Genomic DNA, 18,098 nt, shown 5'->3' with positions numbered 1-18,098 from the left:
CTGGGAAATAAGGGTGTGAATACCTCTCTATAGTAGATGCATTTTAAAAATCATGAGGCTAACGACGATACGTAACAGGCCAAAATGGACAATATTGACTAGCGGTGAACTTGGACTGTTACACCAATAAGAACAAAATACACTATTGAACTTCACCTTCAACCATCATCATCTATCTGTTTATCACTATTTTAGATGACTACTCTTCTTCGAAACACGTTGTTAGTCTAATAAAACTCTACCATGAACCTTCACTATGACTATACTGTTGAGGCTCACCCAGCCTTTCGAAACTCACAACGGAATGAAACGAGTCTAAATTAAACTACACAATAATAAATAAACAATATCGAATTAAATTTTTTTTTCATTGAGTTAAAAATGGAATAATTCGAACCTCTAACCTCTTAATCGATGAATATATCCATTATAATTGAGTTATATTCATTTTCGCCCGATTAATAATATTTACCTATTTAACTTGGAATAAAAGTAATTCCAATATCATCATTTTTTTTTTTTATGTATTATCACAAAAAGAGAATAATATATAATAAATAATATTTCAAAACACTAATAATAATTATTTATAATTTTCCTTTTCAAGAGAGGAAAGGAAAAAAAGACCTATAAACCACGAGATATATAATGAGCAGATATTTTAGAACTCATTTTGTGGTAAGATTTGGAGTTACTTTCTGTGGTCACGATCCTTCCACGTGGCTGGTTATATCCATTCCACCTCAGCTCCCCACCAAAAAATAATATAATTTTTTTATGGTTTAAACTAATTATATGGACCAAATTTATAATGCAATAATTCAATAATAACAATAAGATATTTTAATTTAAACTTTTTATTGACGAAAAATCCAAAAGCTTAAGCGTAACGGTCATCGATGAACTGCTTTACACATAAGATTCTTTTGTAAGTATAATTTCTCGATAGTTATTAGTGATTGGCTCGAATATATCTCCTTTAAATGTTTCTTATAAAAAAAAGGTTTCCCTCCTTGTAACGGCGTATTTGTGTGAATATAGGAATTTATTAATCTTCTGTCTTTTATTGTAATTTTGATGTTTTAGTGTAACACTACCTTCTAAATTCTTAATTCTGATCCAAATTCTAAACACGAGTCGTTATAATAGTTATGAGGATCTCCTCTAAAGCATGTCAAGGATATTTTGTAGCCAAGTCCGACCAAATAGACGTCCTAGTACGAGTTATAAAGACAGATTCCAACCCAACAAAATCCAACCAATACCATTGTTACAATAGGTAAAATGGGCTTCACCACATGACGTGAGCCCCTCGATCTTATTGTACTCTATTTAAAAAACGGTAAGTATGAGCTCGATGATTCTTTTCTAAACCGTCAAGGCCTAGCCAATTGTAGGAGTTAGGAGTAAAATGTACAAACGAAGACGAAGACGAAGACAATTGTAGCTTTTGATGATAATATTCCAAAAATGACACTATTTTTTTAAATGGTTTATTATTGTCGTTGAAAAATCACAATTATTGATATGCTATTGACGTGTGCTACAATTATATATATTTTTCCAAGATTAGGACACAAAATAATTTGTGTAAATTATTGTTATGAAATAATAAACCTAACCACTTACAGAGTCGGGCTCTGATACCATTTGTAACCGTCCAACCCAATCATAAATTATCTAATTTAGATTGGTTGGTTAAATTATTTGAGTTGGGTTAGTTTAAGTCGGTTGAAATCACGTATTTAAATCTTTATTTTTCTTTATTTATTTTCGAACATTGAATTAATATTTTGAACTGAATTTCAACCTATTTTTGAAAAAATTATATTCTATACGAAAGAGTAATTATTGAATTAAATAAATATAATTAATTTAAAGATAATTCACGAGATATAAATAATCCAAATATATAGCAAAAAAATTTGCAATAAATTTAAATTAGTTCGATTCCATCCAAATTAATTTTAAGATAATTCACGAGCAAATCCAACCCAACCCAACTCGATATAAGTTGACGATTCAACCCACATCATACAGGCTGGATTAAATTGATCGGGTTTTTTTGAATTTTTTAAAAAGAATAAAAATTAAATTATTTTAGTTTAAATTTAGAAAGAAGGGCGTACGATAATGAAGAAGTGGGGGATGAATGTGGTTTTGGAAGGTAGCTTAACCACCATGTCCTTTTGTCTTAATAGAGGGGAAGATAATACAAAATGTATGGTCATTTTCACTTCAAGACAAAGCAAAACAAGACAATTTTGGGTTTTGGAAGCACATTGGTTCAACTCTTTCTTGCACTCTCTCCCCCACCACTTAGCCCCAACAATGGCTACCCTTTTGGACTTTTCTTTGTTTTGGGAATATTATAACCCCACCCCCTCCCCCATGGATTCCCTTTCCTCCCAACATCCGGACAAAACGCTTCTAAACTCGTTTCCTGTTCCTACTCTTTTTAGATTCGAGAAGGAAACGAGTGCCAGTGAGGACGCTGGGCCTCGAAGGGAATGGACTGTGAGATCCTACATCGGTTGAAGAGAAAACTCAAATAGGACAATATTTGCTACTGGTGGATTTGGGCTGTTATGAGTGATATCATAGCCTGACACTAAGTGGTGTGCATGTTGGACCCCGAAGGAGGTAGACTGTGAGATCCCGTATTGTTTGGAGACAGGAACGAATATCAACGAGAATGTTGGGTTACGAGTGGATTGTGAGATACTACATCGGTTGGAGAGGGGAACGAAATATTCTTTATAAGAGTGTGGAAATCTCTCCTTAGAAGTCACGTTTTAAGAACCTTGAGGGGAAGCTTGAAAAAGGAAGCTCAAAGAGGACAATATTTGTTAGTGGTGGGTTTGGGCTGTTATAAATGATATCAGAGTCAGACACCAAGTGGTGTGTATGCTGGACCCCGAAGGAGGTGGACTATAAGATCTCATATTGTTAGGAGACAGGAACGAATACCAACGTTTGTGAGATAACACATCGGTTGGAGAGGGAAACGAAACATTTTTTCTATAAGGGTGTGAAAATCTCTCGTTAATAAACGCATTTTAAAAACTTTGAGAGAAAACATAAAAAAGACAATATTTGATAAAGGTGGAGTTGATAAGATTTTGAAATGATGTCGCTGGTGTCTATCTAAGAGTGTAAAACTGGCGCAACGTTAACGTTGAAGTTTTTCCCTGGTTTTGTGCAGGAAGAAGAAAACAGGAGGCTAAGCTTCTCAGAAATTCCATATTCCCCACTTTAGAGTAAAGGACAAGAAATGAATGACGACAAAACGATCATACCACCACGCTTTGTCGACAACGTAGTCATCTCATGGAGGACTGGGAGAGAGAGAGAGAGAGAGAGAGAGAGACAGAAGCCTTTTCAAAGCAGCAGAGGAGCTTTAATTGAATTGAATCGAACCAGACTGATGATGAAAACAGAGGAAACCCACCCACACTCGCAACCCTTTTCTGGACTCTGAAAGATTCAAGTACCGACACTTTTCGATTTTGGATTTTTCTTCCAGATTTCATCTGGGTTTTCGGTTCTTTACAAAACCCAATAACCCTTTCTCGATTCATCCATGTTCTTGTTCTTGTTCTTCCTGGTCGTTCTCTGCTCTGATGAACTGATTCTTGCTGCTTAACTAGTTTGTTTATTGTGATATTTCGATTGAAATCTTCTGTGTTTCCCTTTTGAGTTTTTGTTCTTGTCTCTCTTAATCATTCTCAGCAGCAAACCCTTTTTGTCTTTTGCCCTCTAATCTGTTCCATTTCTTGGATTGTACTATCTCCTATGAGTTCTTTGAGAAATGATCATGAAAACTGAGGATTTTGCTATCATTTGTGTGCAATATCCATAAGAACTTGCTGGTTTCTGTGAATTTGATCCTCTGTTTCACTGCATTGAGCAATGTTTCAAGATGAAGGCACATCCTCCATAACTTCTTCCCCTCTCCAGTTCTTCACAATGATGTCTCTTTCACCTAAACTGGGCTCTCCATATCCATGGCTTAGAGAGCTCAAATCGGAGGAGAGGGGCTTGTATTTGATCCATTTGTTGCTTACTTGTGCTAACCATGTGGCTGTTGGTAGTCTTGACAATGCTAATCTTGCTCTTGATCAGATATCCCATCTTGCTTCTGCTGATGGCGATACAATGCAGCGGATAGCAGCGTATTTCGCCGAGGCTCTTGCCAATCGAATCCTTAAAACTTGGCCTGGCCTTTATAAGGCCTTTAACTCCACAAAGATACCTGTGGTTTCAGAGGAGATTCTTGTTAAAAAGCTGTTTTTTGAGGTGTTTCCATTCCTTAAGGTGGCTATTGTGCTTACTAATCAGGCTATTGTTGAAGCCATGGAAGGGGAAAAGATGATTCATATCATTGATCTCGATGCCAATGAAACTGCTCAATGGCTTGCACTTTTGCAGGTTTTGAGTGTCAGGCCTGAAGGGCCTCCCCATTTGAGAATCACTGGGGTTCATCAACAGAAACAGGTTCTGGATCGAATGGCTCGTCAGCTAACTGAAGAAGCTGAAAAGTTTGATATACCGTTTCGATTCGATTCGGTCGTCTGCCGATTAGAGGATCTTGATATGGAAAAGCTTCGTGTGAAAACAGGGGAGGCTCTGGCTATCAGCTCAGTTCTTCAGTTGCATACCCTTTTGGCAGCTGATAATGAAGTCCTGCAAAAGTCATCTCCATTAGCAGGAAAGAGTGCCAATGGAGTTCATTACTCGAGATACCAGCACCCGAACCAAACCAACTTGAGTGAGTTACTCGAAAAGGATTCGGTTAACGGGTGCAGTCCGAGTCCCGATTCGGTATCTTCATCAGCTTTATCTCAAGCCAACGTGACGAAGATCGACAGCTTCTTGAATGGATTGTGGAGTTTGACGCCGAAGGTGATGGTCGTAACCGAACAAGATTCTAACCATAATGGTGCAACACTTATGGAGAGATCACTAGAGGCTCTCCACACATATGCAGCAATCTTTGATTGCTTGGAATCTAATATGTCAAGAACATCCCTAGAGAGGTTGAAGTTGGAAAAGATGCTATTTGGGGAAGAGATTAAGAACATTATAGCTTGTGAGGGAGGTGAAAGGAAGGAACGACACGAGAAGCGTGAGAAATGGAGTCAACGGTTCGATCTCGCGGGGTTCAGGCATGTGCCTTTGAGTTATTATGGCATGCTGCAGGCAAGGAGCCTGCTGCAGGGGTATGGTTGTGATGGTTATAGGCTGAAGGAAGAGAATGGTTGTGTTATGATTTGTTGGCAAGATCGTTCGTTGTTCTCGGTATCGGCTTGGAGGTGTTGTAAGTAGCAGTATTGTCTGGTAGGCTAAAGAATTCTTCATTCCGATTAGATCAGTGTCGGAGAACGATTGTGACGTCGTCGGGTCTTCATGTCTGATGAAACTGTATCAGCACATTTGTTTTAGTTTTCTCATTCTATGTGTTGCTGAAGAGTACTGACGTTTGGTCTCATCATGGTTCATTTTTTGTATCAGAGGGAATTCAGTATTAACTTGTTCTAGTTTGTACATTGAAACCATATTCAATCTCTCTGTCACATCCACCAAATCCTCTTTCTTTCACGTTTAAAGCTTTTTTTCCTACCTGATTTGCTACCATGGGTGTAACGGCCCAAGCCCGCCGATAGCAGATATCGTTCTCTTTGAGCTTTCCCTCAAAGTTTTTAAAACGTGTTTGCTAGGGAGAGATTTTCACACATTTATAAAGAATGTTTCGTTCCTGTCTCTAACTGACATGAGATCTCACAATCCATCCTCTTTGGGCCCAATGTCTTTGCTAACACTCGCTTCTCTCTCTAATCGATGTGGGATCTCACCATCCACCCCCATTTAGAGCCCAGCGTTCTCCCTGGTACACTATTCGGTTTAGATTGTGAGATCTCACATTCGTTAGAAGTGGGAACGAAGCATTCTTTACAAAGGCATGGAAACCTCTCACTAGCAGACGCGTTTTAAAAACCTTGAGGGGAAGCCCGAAAAGGAAAACCCAAAAAGAATAATATTTGTTAACAGTGAACTTGGGCCGTTACAATGGGTTGCTAGCAGTGGACTTGGGCTGTTACAATGAGTATCAATGATTACCATACATGGTTAACAAGACATAATCCAATTCTTAACAGGACATTGTTTAAAAAGAATCGTGGGGAAGTAGCATCAAGACTTCATTGAAAATGTAAACAAAACCCGACTGTCAAAGAAACCGATCCTAAGAACAATAGCAGTAACATGAACAGAGCCACATCAAAAACTGAAAAAATGAATCACGTTCAAATTTTATTGGATGAAGTAGCAATTTCTATGGATTCACAATGGAGACCATTGTTACAGTCAGCCTCTCAGCCAGTAACTACGATCTTTCTATGAATCTATGCTACCTACGATATCTGCAAATCCCGGATTGACTTCATGAAAAGTTTCCATCAGTATTTGTTCAATCAGGAACCAATTTCCCAGTTTCGATACACATTCGAAACCGAGCCTGCTATCTACGAGATGGGTTAGTGCTAGACCAAGGAGGGAGGGAGGGAGATTGCTATCTATATCTTGGCAAGCCTAATACAATGGATATTCATGTGGTTAGTTTATAACTACAATCATACTATCATCACTACCTAATAAATGAATAAGTCACTCCGATGCCACCATAGATGTAAGTTCAAACATGTATGCAAAACAACCAAGCCAAAAGTTAAGACCTTGCGGAATCTGGCTGAGGAAGTTGGTCATTCAGGTCTTGATCTTCAATGAAGTAGATTGGCTCTTTTTAATGCAGTAGTTCTAAACCTGCGTTTATATAACAAGACATCAAGAGAATTCAGCACCATTTTGTACACATCATAAACAGTGATAACTTATAAAGCAGATAAGAAAAAGGTCCATGCTGATATCTCATTATTGTTCATCAAAAATTGAATAGGGAACGAGATCTTCTGAAGACAGACAGAAAATTCACGTTAAGATATCGGTCCCTGTATGAGCGAATGCAATTTAAATTCATGTTCAGAGCACACAAGGAGAAAAAAAAGCAATTCAGAATGTTGAGGATGTCGGTGCCATGTTCGAATAGATAGTATTTTACAAAGAACGGGTCCTGCAATGAAGGTGAAAGAGTAAGAGATTATAACCACAAATGGTAGAAAAGATTAACACTCAGCAAACAGAGTGAAATTATTCAAACATATATATCTATTTTATACCGTTAATCACATATGGGACGGGTAGCCCTTAACCACAGCTCTGACACATCTCTCCTAAGATTTCACTATGCAACACCGCAATGACCATCAGCCTCATCTTTCTGAATGGTACCTTCCAGCTGGGTACTAAGTGCAGCCTTTCACTTCTCTCATTTTGTACAATAAAATCTAAGTAATAGAGGTTCAAAGTGATAAAATGAAACATACTCTAATCCATGTACTATGACGCTCCATCAAAATTTTCTGCAATCATTTGCTTCTATTCATCCAAATTCCAAAAAACTTCAATAGATCATACATGTCTTTCAGATTCATGAGAGATCCCCTCGAGTCGAGGGATGTGAAAGAAACAGCCAACAAGTATTCAATGCAGACAGGTTTGTATTTTTGGGACATCCCCTCAAGTCAAGCATGCTTATATAAGAACAAACTCAGATTCAAATAATGGAAGTAAGAATGCCTTCTGAGTAACTAATACATATCTGAGGCTGTCATATAATAAGTGGTTATCAAAGTGACTAAAAAGACGAAATAGAAAAAGGCTAAGTATGTAATACACCTACATATAAAGCATTGGCCACGTGGGAGCATAGAAGCAGAAAAGATAAAATCTATGAGAGTTTAGAGTAAAAAATTCATTCTTTTCTAAATATCTAGTTTGGCTCGTTTTGTGGGGCTGCAGCCCCTTGTAATCTTTCAATTTTTCCTAGATGAAAGGGGAACTTTTCAAAAAAAAAAATTCAAGACAAGAAAAAAAAATCCTAGGCAGCAACAAAAAAGAACATTAATAGTTCTGTCGGAAAAGTATGGGGGAAAAAGAAAACCTTATTGAAACTTTAACTGTTCTATGAATAATTTATAGGAAATCCACAAGTAAGGGCAGTCACAATGAGTTTTTAGCTAAGTGAGGTTATATTCAGGGGAAGTATAGTTTCCTCATCTTAATGTTGTATAAGAACTCAAGTATGTCAAAACAAATAGGATAAAATGGAAGGGAACAGCAATGTTTATTACCAAAGGTGGGAGAACAAACGTTTGATGGATAGATTTATAATCCCTGTAAGTTTGCAGCCTTTGACTAGGGGAGGAAGAGACCCTGGACCACATTTCCATCACTGTAATTTTGTAAATAAGCGCTACGACTTTGTCCTTAATATCTCTGTCCTATCAATATCTATCTCTAACAAATGGAAGCTTAAAGGTCAGGCTAAGATTTTAGGTGGCTAAGGGCCCTATAGTGGGGTTTCGGGTTCAAAAAACATCACAGATTATGAAAGAAGATGAGTTCTTTAATCACAATACTTTTTGTAGCAATGCAAAAACAAAATTGTTTCCTATCGGTCGGGTTTCTTATTAAAAAAAAAAGAAAAGAAAAAAAGACAAGATAGATTACAACAATACGGCAGAAGAAAGTAAACCAGGACAGGCTAAAAACTACCAGTCATTGAATCATGAGAATCAACTAATCTCAAATTTCAATATAGTTTCAGTAAATACACTATATATAGACTAGAGAATAATTTCTGGAATGTAGTTAACTTCCTTGTCATTTGCTTTCGCTGTTTTTCTTTTCTTCCCATTAGAAACACAGTTATCTCTCTCCTACAATATTTGAGATATCACATTTATACATGGGAGGGCATGTGTTCCTCTGAACAATTAACCACAGTACTATTTTGTACCTCAGGAACCTCCAAAATATCAGACTTCTGATTCGTTTGATGTGGACAGACAGGAGGCATCCTTTTCCGACATGTATGACACCTAAATCCAATCAATTTATCTATTTTCGTCTGATCAAGTCCAAACGCATCGCCATGAAACCACGCTGCATGGCACCCAAAGGGGAGAAAACATATTAGTTCAAGCATTCACACTACTTGCGCGTAAGCCAAGAGAAATCGTGTTTAAAGATTAGAAGAAGTTCCAAAATGAGAGAAAAACAGAAGTCAATTACCTCCACAAATTTCACACGCAATATAATTCAAACCAGAAGCATGTTCTGTTTCAGAACAAAGATTGCATTTTGGTTTTTCAAGGTCCATGGAAATACTCTGAGATAGAGCAAGAAGCTTTTTCTCCCTAAAGTGTGACACTCGTTCGTCACCGGGCTTTGTAGAAAGGAAGAGGCCATTAAGCCAGAAGCTGTGACATGCCAGAGTTCTCTTCTTCTGCAAAGAAGTCTCTCTCTTGCGTTTATTTGGTGTTCCCTTCCTGGACTTGATCTTTTTCCTTTTGACACTTCCACCAATCTTCTTTTTATTTTGCTTTTTCTTCTGAAGTGATTGCTTTTTCTTCTGAAGTGATGAGAATGTAGCTTGTCTTTCTGAACGACGTAGAGGGATACCTGTCGGAACTTTGGACTTGCTTTTGGTCTGTACTTGTTTTCCAGCTCTCAACAATTTTTTTCTGTTTTTCAATCGTAATGCACGTTGATCACTCGAAACTTTTTTATGTCTTTCCATGTGCAACTTCCCTCCTTTTACACCACTTTTCCCTCTTTTTCCACTAGTCTTCACAGACATACCATCCCAACAACTGTGGCAAGTATATGTACATTGAGCAGCAACGGATTCCACATACTTCTTCACATGCTTTTTGTGAAAAATTCCTGAAAGCAGTATAAGGATAAGTAGGAACCAAACAACAGTGTTCAATCTTATTCAAGTAACCATTACATATATACATAGAATTAGAACACGTAAAAAACAAAGAACCTGCCGGAAGCACTATCTAATGGGATGAGAAATATAGAACAGTACCATAATGACCAATTTCAGTTCCATGGGAGATCTGAAGTACTAGTTATTAATTTTTTTTCGAAAAGACAGAGAGAGAGAGACAAAAGGAAAACTTAATCCTCACTTGAAAAGCTATATGTATAGAAGAATAGAAGGTAAAACTACAGATAATGTATCACAATCCTTATCTGAAAATCTGATATTAATATCTCAATAACTTGTGGTTCCCAAAGCCGTAAAACAAAAAGGTCACGAAAAGAATGACACGAAATTTACCTTGACAATATCGACAACTAACAGCATCCCTACAATGTAAAGAAAAGAGAATCAATAAAGTGAAAATATATAGATACACAAAAAATAATTCAACAAAGTTTCAGACCACATGTCATTGAGTAATGATATTAGTGACATCAAAGGCCTTTTCTATATCTACAGCATAGTAGTAATCATTCATCATCTTTTACATTCATTCAAAAGCCTAGTGTAGCATAAACCTTGAAATCAATCTAGCAGCCAAACTACATCATGATGTGATAAGGCTTGAACATCATAACCTTATCAAACGTAGAATAAAATGAAGCAACAGAGATGTTCATGAGAAAGTTAAAAGTACTTTAGTCAAATATTTTTTGAACTGAAAGTAACTGAAAAACAAAAGTAAAACACTATAAAGAATATATAAAGGCATTCCAATTTAGGCAAATATCTGATAATCAAAAATCACATGAAAAACTTGGACAAAGAACACCAAGATGAGGCCTTCAGATGGGATGCTTCAAAACAATTAATCCAAAGAAGATTCTTGCTCTGAAAAATTCTTTGATTCCGTTTCATGGGTCGGAATTTGTTTTAGGCCAACCTAAAATTTCGAACTGGTTGGGTTGGTGACCCAAATAGGGTTCACAACCAAACCCAACCCAATAGTCTATTTTCGGGCTTGGTCGTCAGATTTTTCATTGTTTTAAATTATTTTAAAAAATTCTACATATTCACGATACATGGCACATTAATAACTAAAATCTCATCAAACTCAAATATCAAATATTCACAAGGCACAATACATCACTAACATCTATTATAAACCTCAAATATTCTTAATTTTCATAACAATCTTAAAAGTAGGGTAGGGTTGAATTAGTTTGGGTTGTGAACCTTATTTTCTTGTTGGTTGGGTTGACCCAACCAAAAAGGTTACAACTTGCTGAACGAACCAAATTTTCAGTTTACCAAGCCCAACCCAAACCGGAAAAAGAAATATGTCCCAACCCAAACCGGAAAAAGAAATATGTCCCAACCCAAACCGGAAAAAGAAATATGTCCCAACCCAACCCTTATGGTTTAAGCTACGTAGTCTAAGTTGTTCGGGTGAGTTTTCATCTTTAAAAAAAAGAGTCGTGGGGAGACATATGGAATTGTACTGCTTTTGTTGGTTAAATTAATTTCAGAGTGAGGAAACTAGATAAGCGATTAAATTTAAAATTCGAGCTATGAAGCACATTCAGTAAGAATGCAATAATGAATGTCAAATACCTGACAGGAACAACTTTGTTACAGCGGCCACATTGATACAACTCAGGTTTATCTGCTCTTGCAAACAAATATGCAAATCCCTTCTTCCTGGAAGACTTCACCGTACTCAATTCCACGTTCTTGGGCTTAACCTCATTTGTTTTGCGAGCAATTCTTTTCTCCTCGAAATTCTTCACCAGATGCAGAGGAACATAAATCCCATTTAGCCAATATCTCTTTTTATCGTTACTAGAATCCTCCAGAATTATCCCATGTTTCTTAACAATGTCAGGAATCACTCTTCTCTTTCCGAAGTCAAGGAGATATTTTGTCACGTCTCCTTCAACGGACTTACGGCGCACAATTACCTTCTTGAAAAGCCTGATTGATTTTCTTAATTCCTTTTCTAACGTAGGGAGAGGATGGGTATTTTCAATGTCATCCCACAGAATGTTTGAATAAAATTCTCTAACCTGAAAGCAATTGAAGAACAAACATGTCACCAAAACTTGAAGAAAAAAAAACATACTAATAAAACAACCTATCACGAACGCAGGTCAAATTCATTAGCTAAAATTTACTGGATGACAAGAAACTGACATATTTTACGGCAGTTAAAATGATCGTTAAACAACAGGGAGGAGGAAAAACGGTAATAAAATGATAGAGGAAATAATATCATATAGGCAAAGATGCAAACTAAAAACCTGGAATGCAAGCTGCTCCACACTTGTTGATGCCTCTACAGCAGCTCGCCAGGCAATGCACTTGCTTCTTCTCGCACATTCCGAACCCTCAGGATATGCAATTCCTGGTATCTTTGTACATCCAGCTGCAGAATTTTAAACTTCAAAACAATTCAGAATGGCTATTCAGTTGACTTCATTGCAAATGATGTCAACTCAGCTTCAAAAAAGAATATTAACATATTACAAACCTTGTCGTGCAGCCTTGGAAACTAAGGAACGAGGCAAACCTTTCCAGTTAAACATGCGACGGGAAAGCTGGCCACCCCTCCACCAAAACATACTTAATCCACTAGAACCATACAAAGAGGCGTTTGACTCGGTATCTGAAAACCTAGCTCTTTTTCTACTTATTCCATGTCTATTAGTACGTACTGAACTGGTAATGAAAAGGGAAGCCGAACCCAAGGTGTTAACAGAGTCGACATACTTAAACCAGTCAGTTGATAGAGCAGGCTGGTGTAAATTTGATTCAATCTGTAAAGGTTTTGTAAGAAGAAAAATTAGCCTTCATAAAGAATCAAGAACGGAGGCAAGTAAGAATCAATTCAAACTGTGAGGACCATGAGTACTTCTCAAATTTGCAACATTTACAACTCACAATTGAATGGAAGTTGAGATCAAAGATAGTAACGATATTAGTTCAATTATTCCTTTTCTTTCTCAATGTTGAAGAGCATTTTGGATGATCTCCCCATCGTCCTTTTTCTGTTTTTTTCATTTTTATCATTAAGTTCGCAAAACTATTTTATAAATTTATGAATAAAAAAAGTTAATAATAAGCCAACTTTGAAGTAAAAGATAATAATAATCAATTACCATTAATAATAGAGGCTTGATGGAGTTAAGGTCAAGTGCCACGAGACCGTCACGCCAAAGCTTAGAATAATGAGAATCCAGCCATGGACCTAAAAGTAACCCTCGCAAACGATTCTCAATCGAGATAATTTGACATACAACATCTCTGAGGTGGCCTTTTCCCTTCATTTTAAGTTGAAGATCATGAACATGAACTGCCAAACCCTCTTCAATCTGGCTAATGTTCGTCTTAAACAAGCAGTCCGCCTCATCACTCGAAGATTTGCAAGGAAAGCACCATCCACATTTCTCTTTCTGCGTAGCTACATTAAAATTTTGAATGAACGGCCAATAAAAGTTGCTTGTTTTCTTCAAAATTACCTTCATCTGCCCTGCAATTATTTCTTCTTCTGACATAGTAGACTTTTCTTTAATTTTGTCAGATGATTTACGCAAGAACTCATCAGCCACCGAAGAAGCTGTTTGTGCAAAACTATAGAAGTTAGAGTAACCATCATCAGTTTTAACTCCAAGGAAATCCTCTTTTCCATCTAGGCAAGGACGTATCGAAGACAGATTTCCTCCAGAAGAGAACTTCCCTGGTACTTTAGCCTGACTTCTGAATTCATAACCGTTCTGAACGCTGGAGTTCATCTTACTGTCTAGAGCTGGTTCTTCAGTATTCATAGTTGAACCTTCCAGTATAGCCTCCACCTCAACCAAGTTTACCGACTTTGCACCTTCGTGGAAAGAATTGCTATGATATCCAATCGTACAATCTAGAGAACCCATTTTACTCGTTTTTCCGTTTGAAGTGAAAGGAATCTTCCAGTGCTTGTAAATAGCCATTAGTATGTCACTGTACGATGAATCTGATGACCTAAGAGCTTCAATAACAACATCCAGATCATTCGTGTGGTAGTAACTAACAGAGGACTCCGTGTCACATGAATCAAACCTGCAAATATTTTCAATAAAAACAAAAATATTTAAATGGATAATGAGAAATTAGATATAACCTAATCTAAATAAAAGAATAACAAACTCTTGGCCGGAAAAAAGGGTCGGAAAAAACTTTAAAAGAAAATCAACAAGAAGTTCCAAAAGCTCCAAAAGTAAATGTGCCCCAGTTCATTCACTTAGATATTAGCTGACATGAACAAAAAGGGCCTTTATCCCCCATCTCTTTTCCATGGAGTTTCTCCATTATCATGCATGGAAGAACGTTGCAAGGAAGGACGTCCTTTGCAAAAAAGGAGGACGGGGAACTCAATGTGGTGACAGGTTACCCTACCTAACGCGGCAAATCACTGAAGGTGCAATGATTGAAAGAAGAAATTGAAGTAATTGCAGAGGAAAAAATTATCAAACTTACACCAACAGGTACCCGCAGCTACTAAAGTACGTACGTCCATGAGGATCCATTCCTAAGAAATCAGCTCCCCGAAGTGATTTTGGCGTCTTCATCCAGGGCTTTTGCCTGTCAATAGCACACTCAGGGCAAAACCAGTCACCCTCTGGCAAGAGATCATTGGCTATTCCTACACACTTCAAATGATATGCAGCAGGACAGCCATCACAGCATATTAAGCTACCATCCATTTTGCACAGACAGCATTCATCACTATTCCAGTCTGTGGTGTCATCCATACCATCCTCCGACAGACAAGAATTAATGGAGGCATTTGCTGAAATCTTCTTCTTTTTGTATACCTCCAACCTCGCACTTCTATCACGAATAATTTCGGGCTCAGCTGCCAAAGACCTTCTGTTAATCTCTGACCTAATGGCTTCCGCTTCAATCATATCATCACATAGACAGCGAAGAATTTCGATCTTAATTCCCGTAGGTAGTTTGTAGCAATCATTTTTTAATAAATTCAGGTGACATAGATCAACGCCAGGTTTCAAACCTGAACCATGAATCAATAGATACTCAACCATAAAAATAGGCCACGTAATCAAGTCTAGCATATCCCAGTTAAGACTCCTGATCAAAATTTCAAAACAGAAAATATAACACATAATTATATTTGCATTTAAGTAAATATATAATCAAATAAAAGATAATGCAAGGATATTAACTATAATTGAATTAGCAAATAAAAAGTAATAGGAGGAACAATCTCTACCTTAAACAACTCGAAGCAGATTCCGAACCTTCGGCAGAGAGATACTCCAAATGCTTTCTTAGAGTTTTCAGAACAGAGAGATGTATATTATCAAATAATATAGTAGGAGATTTGCAGTTTAGGGCTGCCACAAAATCATCCAACTCAAATGGGCTAAGAAACAACAGAGTGCTAAATGATCTCAAACACGAATAAATAGAGAACAAGTCAAGGATGGGAATATCGTCAAGATTCAAGTTTTTCGAAGAGGGTGGTAATTGCAACTTAAGAGGAAAGGCAACAGGCATGTCGGATTCTTTACAATCATAAGCTACCTGTTTTTCCTCGGTTACCACACTAGCTACAGGGGAAGATATATCAGATGATGCAATTGGGACGGTTTTCTGTACGGATCCTCTACGTGTACTTCTCCTCAAAACTGTATCTGGTGTATTTACACCGTCCAAAACCTTTCGTTTCTTTCTTCGGCCACCACGCTGTTTGCATTGATCTTCGGAATTTCCTTGGAAACCATCAGTTGCTTGAGGACCAGCATCAGAGCTCACATCCTTCACTTCAATGTTGACCACGTTACCATCGTTAACAGCCACATCTCCACCAGAACTATAGCTGTCTTTCGGCAATTCTTCCTTGATATCGACATGAACTTCTTGCAAATTGCCACTTTCATGCTCAGATTCCATAATTTTGTCTGGAAGTCCTTCAACGTTATCATAAACTTTGTCTATTACTGCTTCATCACAAACTTTTTCTACTACTACTTCATCACAAACTTGGTGTATTTCTGCTTCATCACAAACATGGTCCATTACTGCTCCATCACGAACTTGATCCATTACTGCTTCGTCACAAACTTCATCTATTACTCCTTCTGTCGTCCCAGAAGAAGCAGCTTCTTCGCCGCCGTTATTGTTAGTATCCCCGTGTTCATCATTAACCTGTAAGTTCAAGTCAAAATCCCATTCCTTTTTCTTTGTTTCCACCAGCGAACAACTTACAGCTCCCCCAGTAAGATTCTCATCAAAGTCAGCATTAACATACAGATTCAAATCAATGGAGCCCCTTCTCTCTAATCTAGAATCTTTACTAGTACGGGCATGAACACCACTGCCGTCGATTAAATTGAACCACTCATTTGAGCTAGAACTCGCATTCAAATCTAATCCGTCTCTGAAATCTTCATTTCTACAAAGATTCCCATTGCCCGACCTATTTCCTACAAAACCCTTCTCAGATTCGCTTCTCCTTTCCAAAATATCTTCAAACCCATCACTGAGATCAACATTCATATCCAAATTCTCATTTCCCTCGAGACTTCCATTCAAATTCCCACCAACCCCATCAGCTATTTGTACGTTTTTTTCAACTTCATCGTTCAAATTCAAATTCTCATTTAAATCCTTAACACAAACAACACTTACCTCGAAGGCCATTTCTAGGGTTTCATCTGAATTCCCTTTATCAGGCACCGAATTCCTCCCAGCATTTGCCGATGCATCGCCAATTTCACATGTGCTCTCAATTCTTCGACGTTTCTTGGGCTTCCGGCCACGGCAGGGCCTGTTTTCCACCGGTTGAGACTGATCCTCCAAGAGCAAAGAGACCTCCGACAAAGCCAATTCCTCCGAATCACCACCTTCGAACTCCACCTCGAAGAACCTAGAAGAGCTATTGAAGGATTTAACAACACCCAAATGAATTCCACGGCCTTTGAACTCTTTCTTCACAGCTCTGCCCACGAACTCCATCAAGGGTGTAAAAGAACACCCAATTAAGAGCCGGAACTGTGATCTACAACAAACACCCAATTCAAAACCAAGGCTAATTAATTCCCACTGCTCCCGTTTCTCAAGTATTGTAGAAAATCGGCTTCTGGGTCTATGAGAAAGAGGGGAGAACGAGAACTTTCGTCGCTGAAAATGCTCAAGACATGCAAGACAGAAACGGGGTTTGTGTCAGTTGAACTAACAAGTCTTTTGAAGCGAAGCGGGGGTCGTGCCCTCAACAAGTGCTGGGAGAAAGAAAGTAAGAGAAGAGTAACGTGAAGTGACACAAAAATCAAAATAAAAATTATACTCTTCGATTCCAATAACTTTGCAATTGGACCGAAGAGGGGAATAAAGCAACCAACCAAATCTACACCAGCGAAGGTGGGTCAGATCCGGGGGCGTGGGCGGTCGAGATTTGGCTGTGGCAATGTGAAACCACCCTTATTTATTTGGGCTGTTTAGTTTGTGGCTGCGGCAACGGGAAAGTATAGTTCGTTTAGCGTGCTTTTCTTACAACGAATAATTTCGTGACTTCAACGGGATGGTTTGGGTCTTCTTGTCGCATAAAGATTTTCTCGTGGGTTCATAGATTTGTCATGTTCTTGAAGAAATTTTTGCGGGTTTAAGGTGGTTCTTGGATTATTCCTACGATTGCTATCGGATCTGATGGGGATGATTTTGGTCTTAGAGTTTAGATTCTTTATTAGATTCGTGAATTTCTCACTTTCCATGAAAAGATTTCAATGATTTAAGATTGTTCTTATATTATTGCTAGGATTGTCGTTTGACCCCATAGGATAGACTTTGTTCTTCCCAAGTCGTAAGATTATCCTTTGTATTCGTCGTTTTGTGACCTTTTTTGAGAAAATATCAAGATTTTAAGATGATTCTTAGATTATCCCTACGATTGTCGTCTAAACTCGTAATGAAGATGATTTCGATCTTCTTAGGGTGCAAAGCTTCTCCCTAGATTTGTGATTTTGTCACTTTCCTCGAGAAAATATAATTCAAAGTGGTCTTTGAATTATCCTTATAATTGCTATAAAATCTCAAAAGGACAATTTTGTTATAAATTTAATTATCATTTGATCAACTCTGTCTCCTTCAGGTCTTCACAGGAACCATTGTTCCTCTGTTATAAACTTAATTATCTAAAGACACTTTG

General features: G+C 37.7%; 2 protein-coding genes across 2 annotated transcripts; one reads left to right on the top strand and one right to left on the bottom strand.

The window, feature by feature from the left end:
• The first annotated feature begins 3,210 nt into the window (after positions 1-3,210).
• On the top strand, positions 3,211-5,558 carry LOC111435331 (scarecrow-like protein 3). The gene has a single exon (XM_023072798.1). The coding sequence runs from the start codon at positions 3,913-3,915 to the stop codon at positions 5,326-5,328; it is 1,416 nt and encodes a 471-aa protein (XP_022928566.1). The 5' UTR covers positions 3,211-3,912; the 3' UTR covers positions 5,329-5,558.
• A 2,995-nt stretch (positions 5,559-8,553) lies between these two features.
• LOC111435302 (DDT domain-containing protein PTM) lies at positions 8,554-17,328 on the bottom strand. Its single transcript, XM_023072749.1, has 9 exons — positions 15,165-17,328; positions 14,408-15,022; positions 13,054-13,990; positions 12,426-12,711; positions 12,196-12,320; positions 11,510-11,961; positions 10,253-10,281; positions 9,193-9,846; positions 8,554-9,063 (listed from the first exon to the last, which is right to left on the bottom strand). The coding sequence occupies exons 1-9, from the start codon at positions 16,910-16,912 to the stop codon at positions 8,861-8,863; spliced, it is 5,049 nt and encodes a 1,682-aa protein (XP_022928517.1). The 5' UTR covers positions 16,913-17,328; the 3' UTR covers positions 8,554-8,860.
• Positions 17,329-18,098: the final 770 nt, after the last annotated feature.

The sequence above is a fragment of the Cucurbita moschata genome, unplaced genomic scaffold, assembly GCF_002738365.1.
Source record: "Cucurbita moschata cultivar Rifu unplaced genomic scaffold, Cmos_1.0 Cmo_Scf00003, whole genome shotgun sequence".
NCBI classification, from domain to species: domain Eukaryota; kingdom Viridiplantae; phylum Streptophyta; class Magnoliopsida; order Cucurbitales; family Cucurbitaceae; genus Cucurbita; species Cucurbita moschata.
The sequence above is the reverse complement of the archived record's forward strand: the minus strand, read 5'-3'. Positions and strand labels throughout refer to the sequence as shown.

What these genes read in the sequence shown, in the direction of transcription:
- LOC111435331 (XM_023072798.1), top strand. Translation starts at nt 3,913, where the DNA reads ATGTTTCAAGATGAAGGCACATCCTCCATAACTTCTTCCCCTCTCCAG.
- LOC111435302 (XM_023072749.1), bottom strand. Translation starts at nt 16,912, where the DNA reads ATGGAGTTCGTGGGCAGAGCTGTGAAGAAAGAGTTCAAAGGCCGTGGA. An exon ending in TCTGCTTCGAGTTGTTTAAG is followed by an intron (nt 15,023 to 15,164) that starts GTAGAGATTGTT and finishes AATTTTGATCAG; the next exon opens with GAGTCTTAACTGGGATATGC. An exon ending in AGCTGCGGGTACCTGTTGGT is followed by an intron (nt 13,991 to 14,407) that starts GTAAGTTTGATA and finishes AAATATTTGCAG; the next exon opens with GTTTGATTCATGTGACACGG.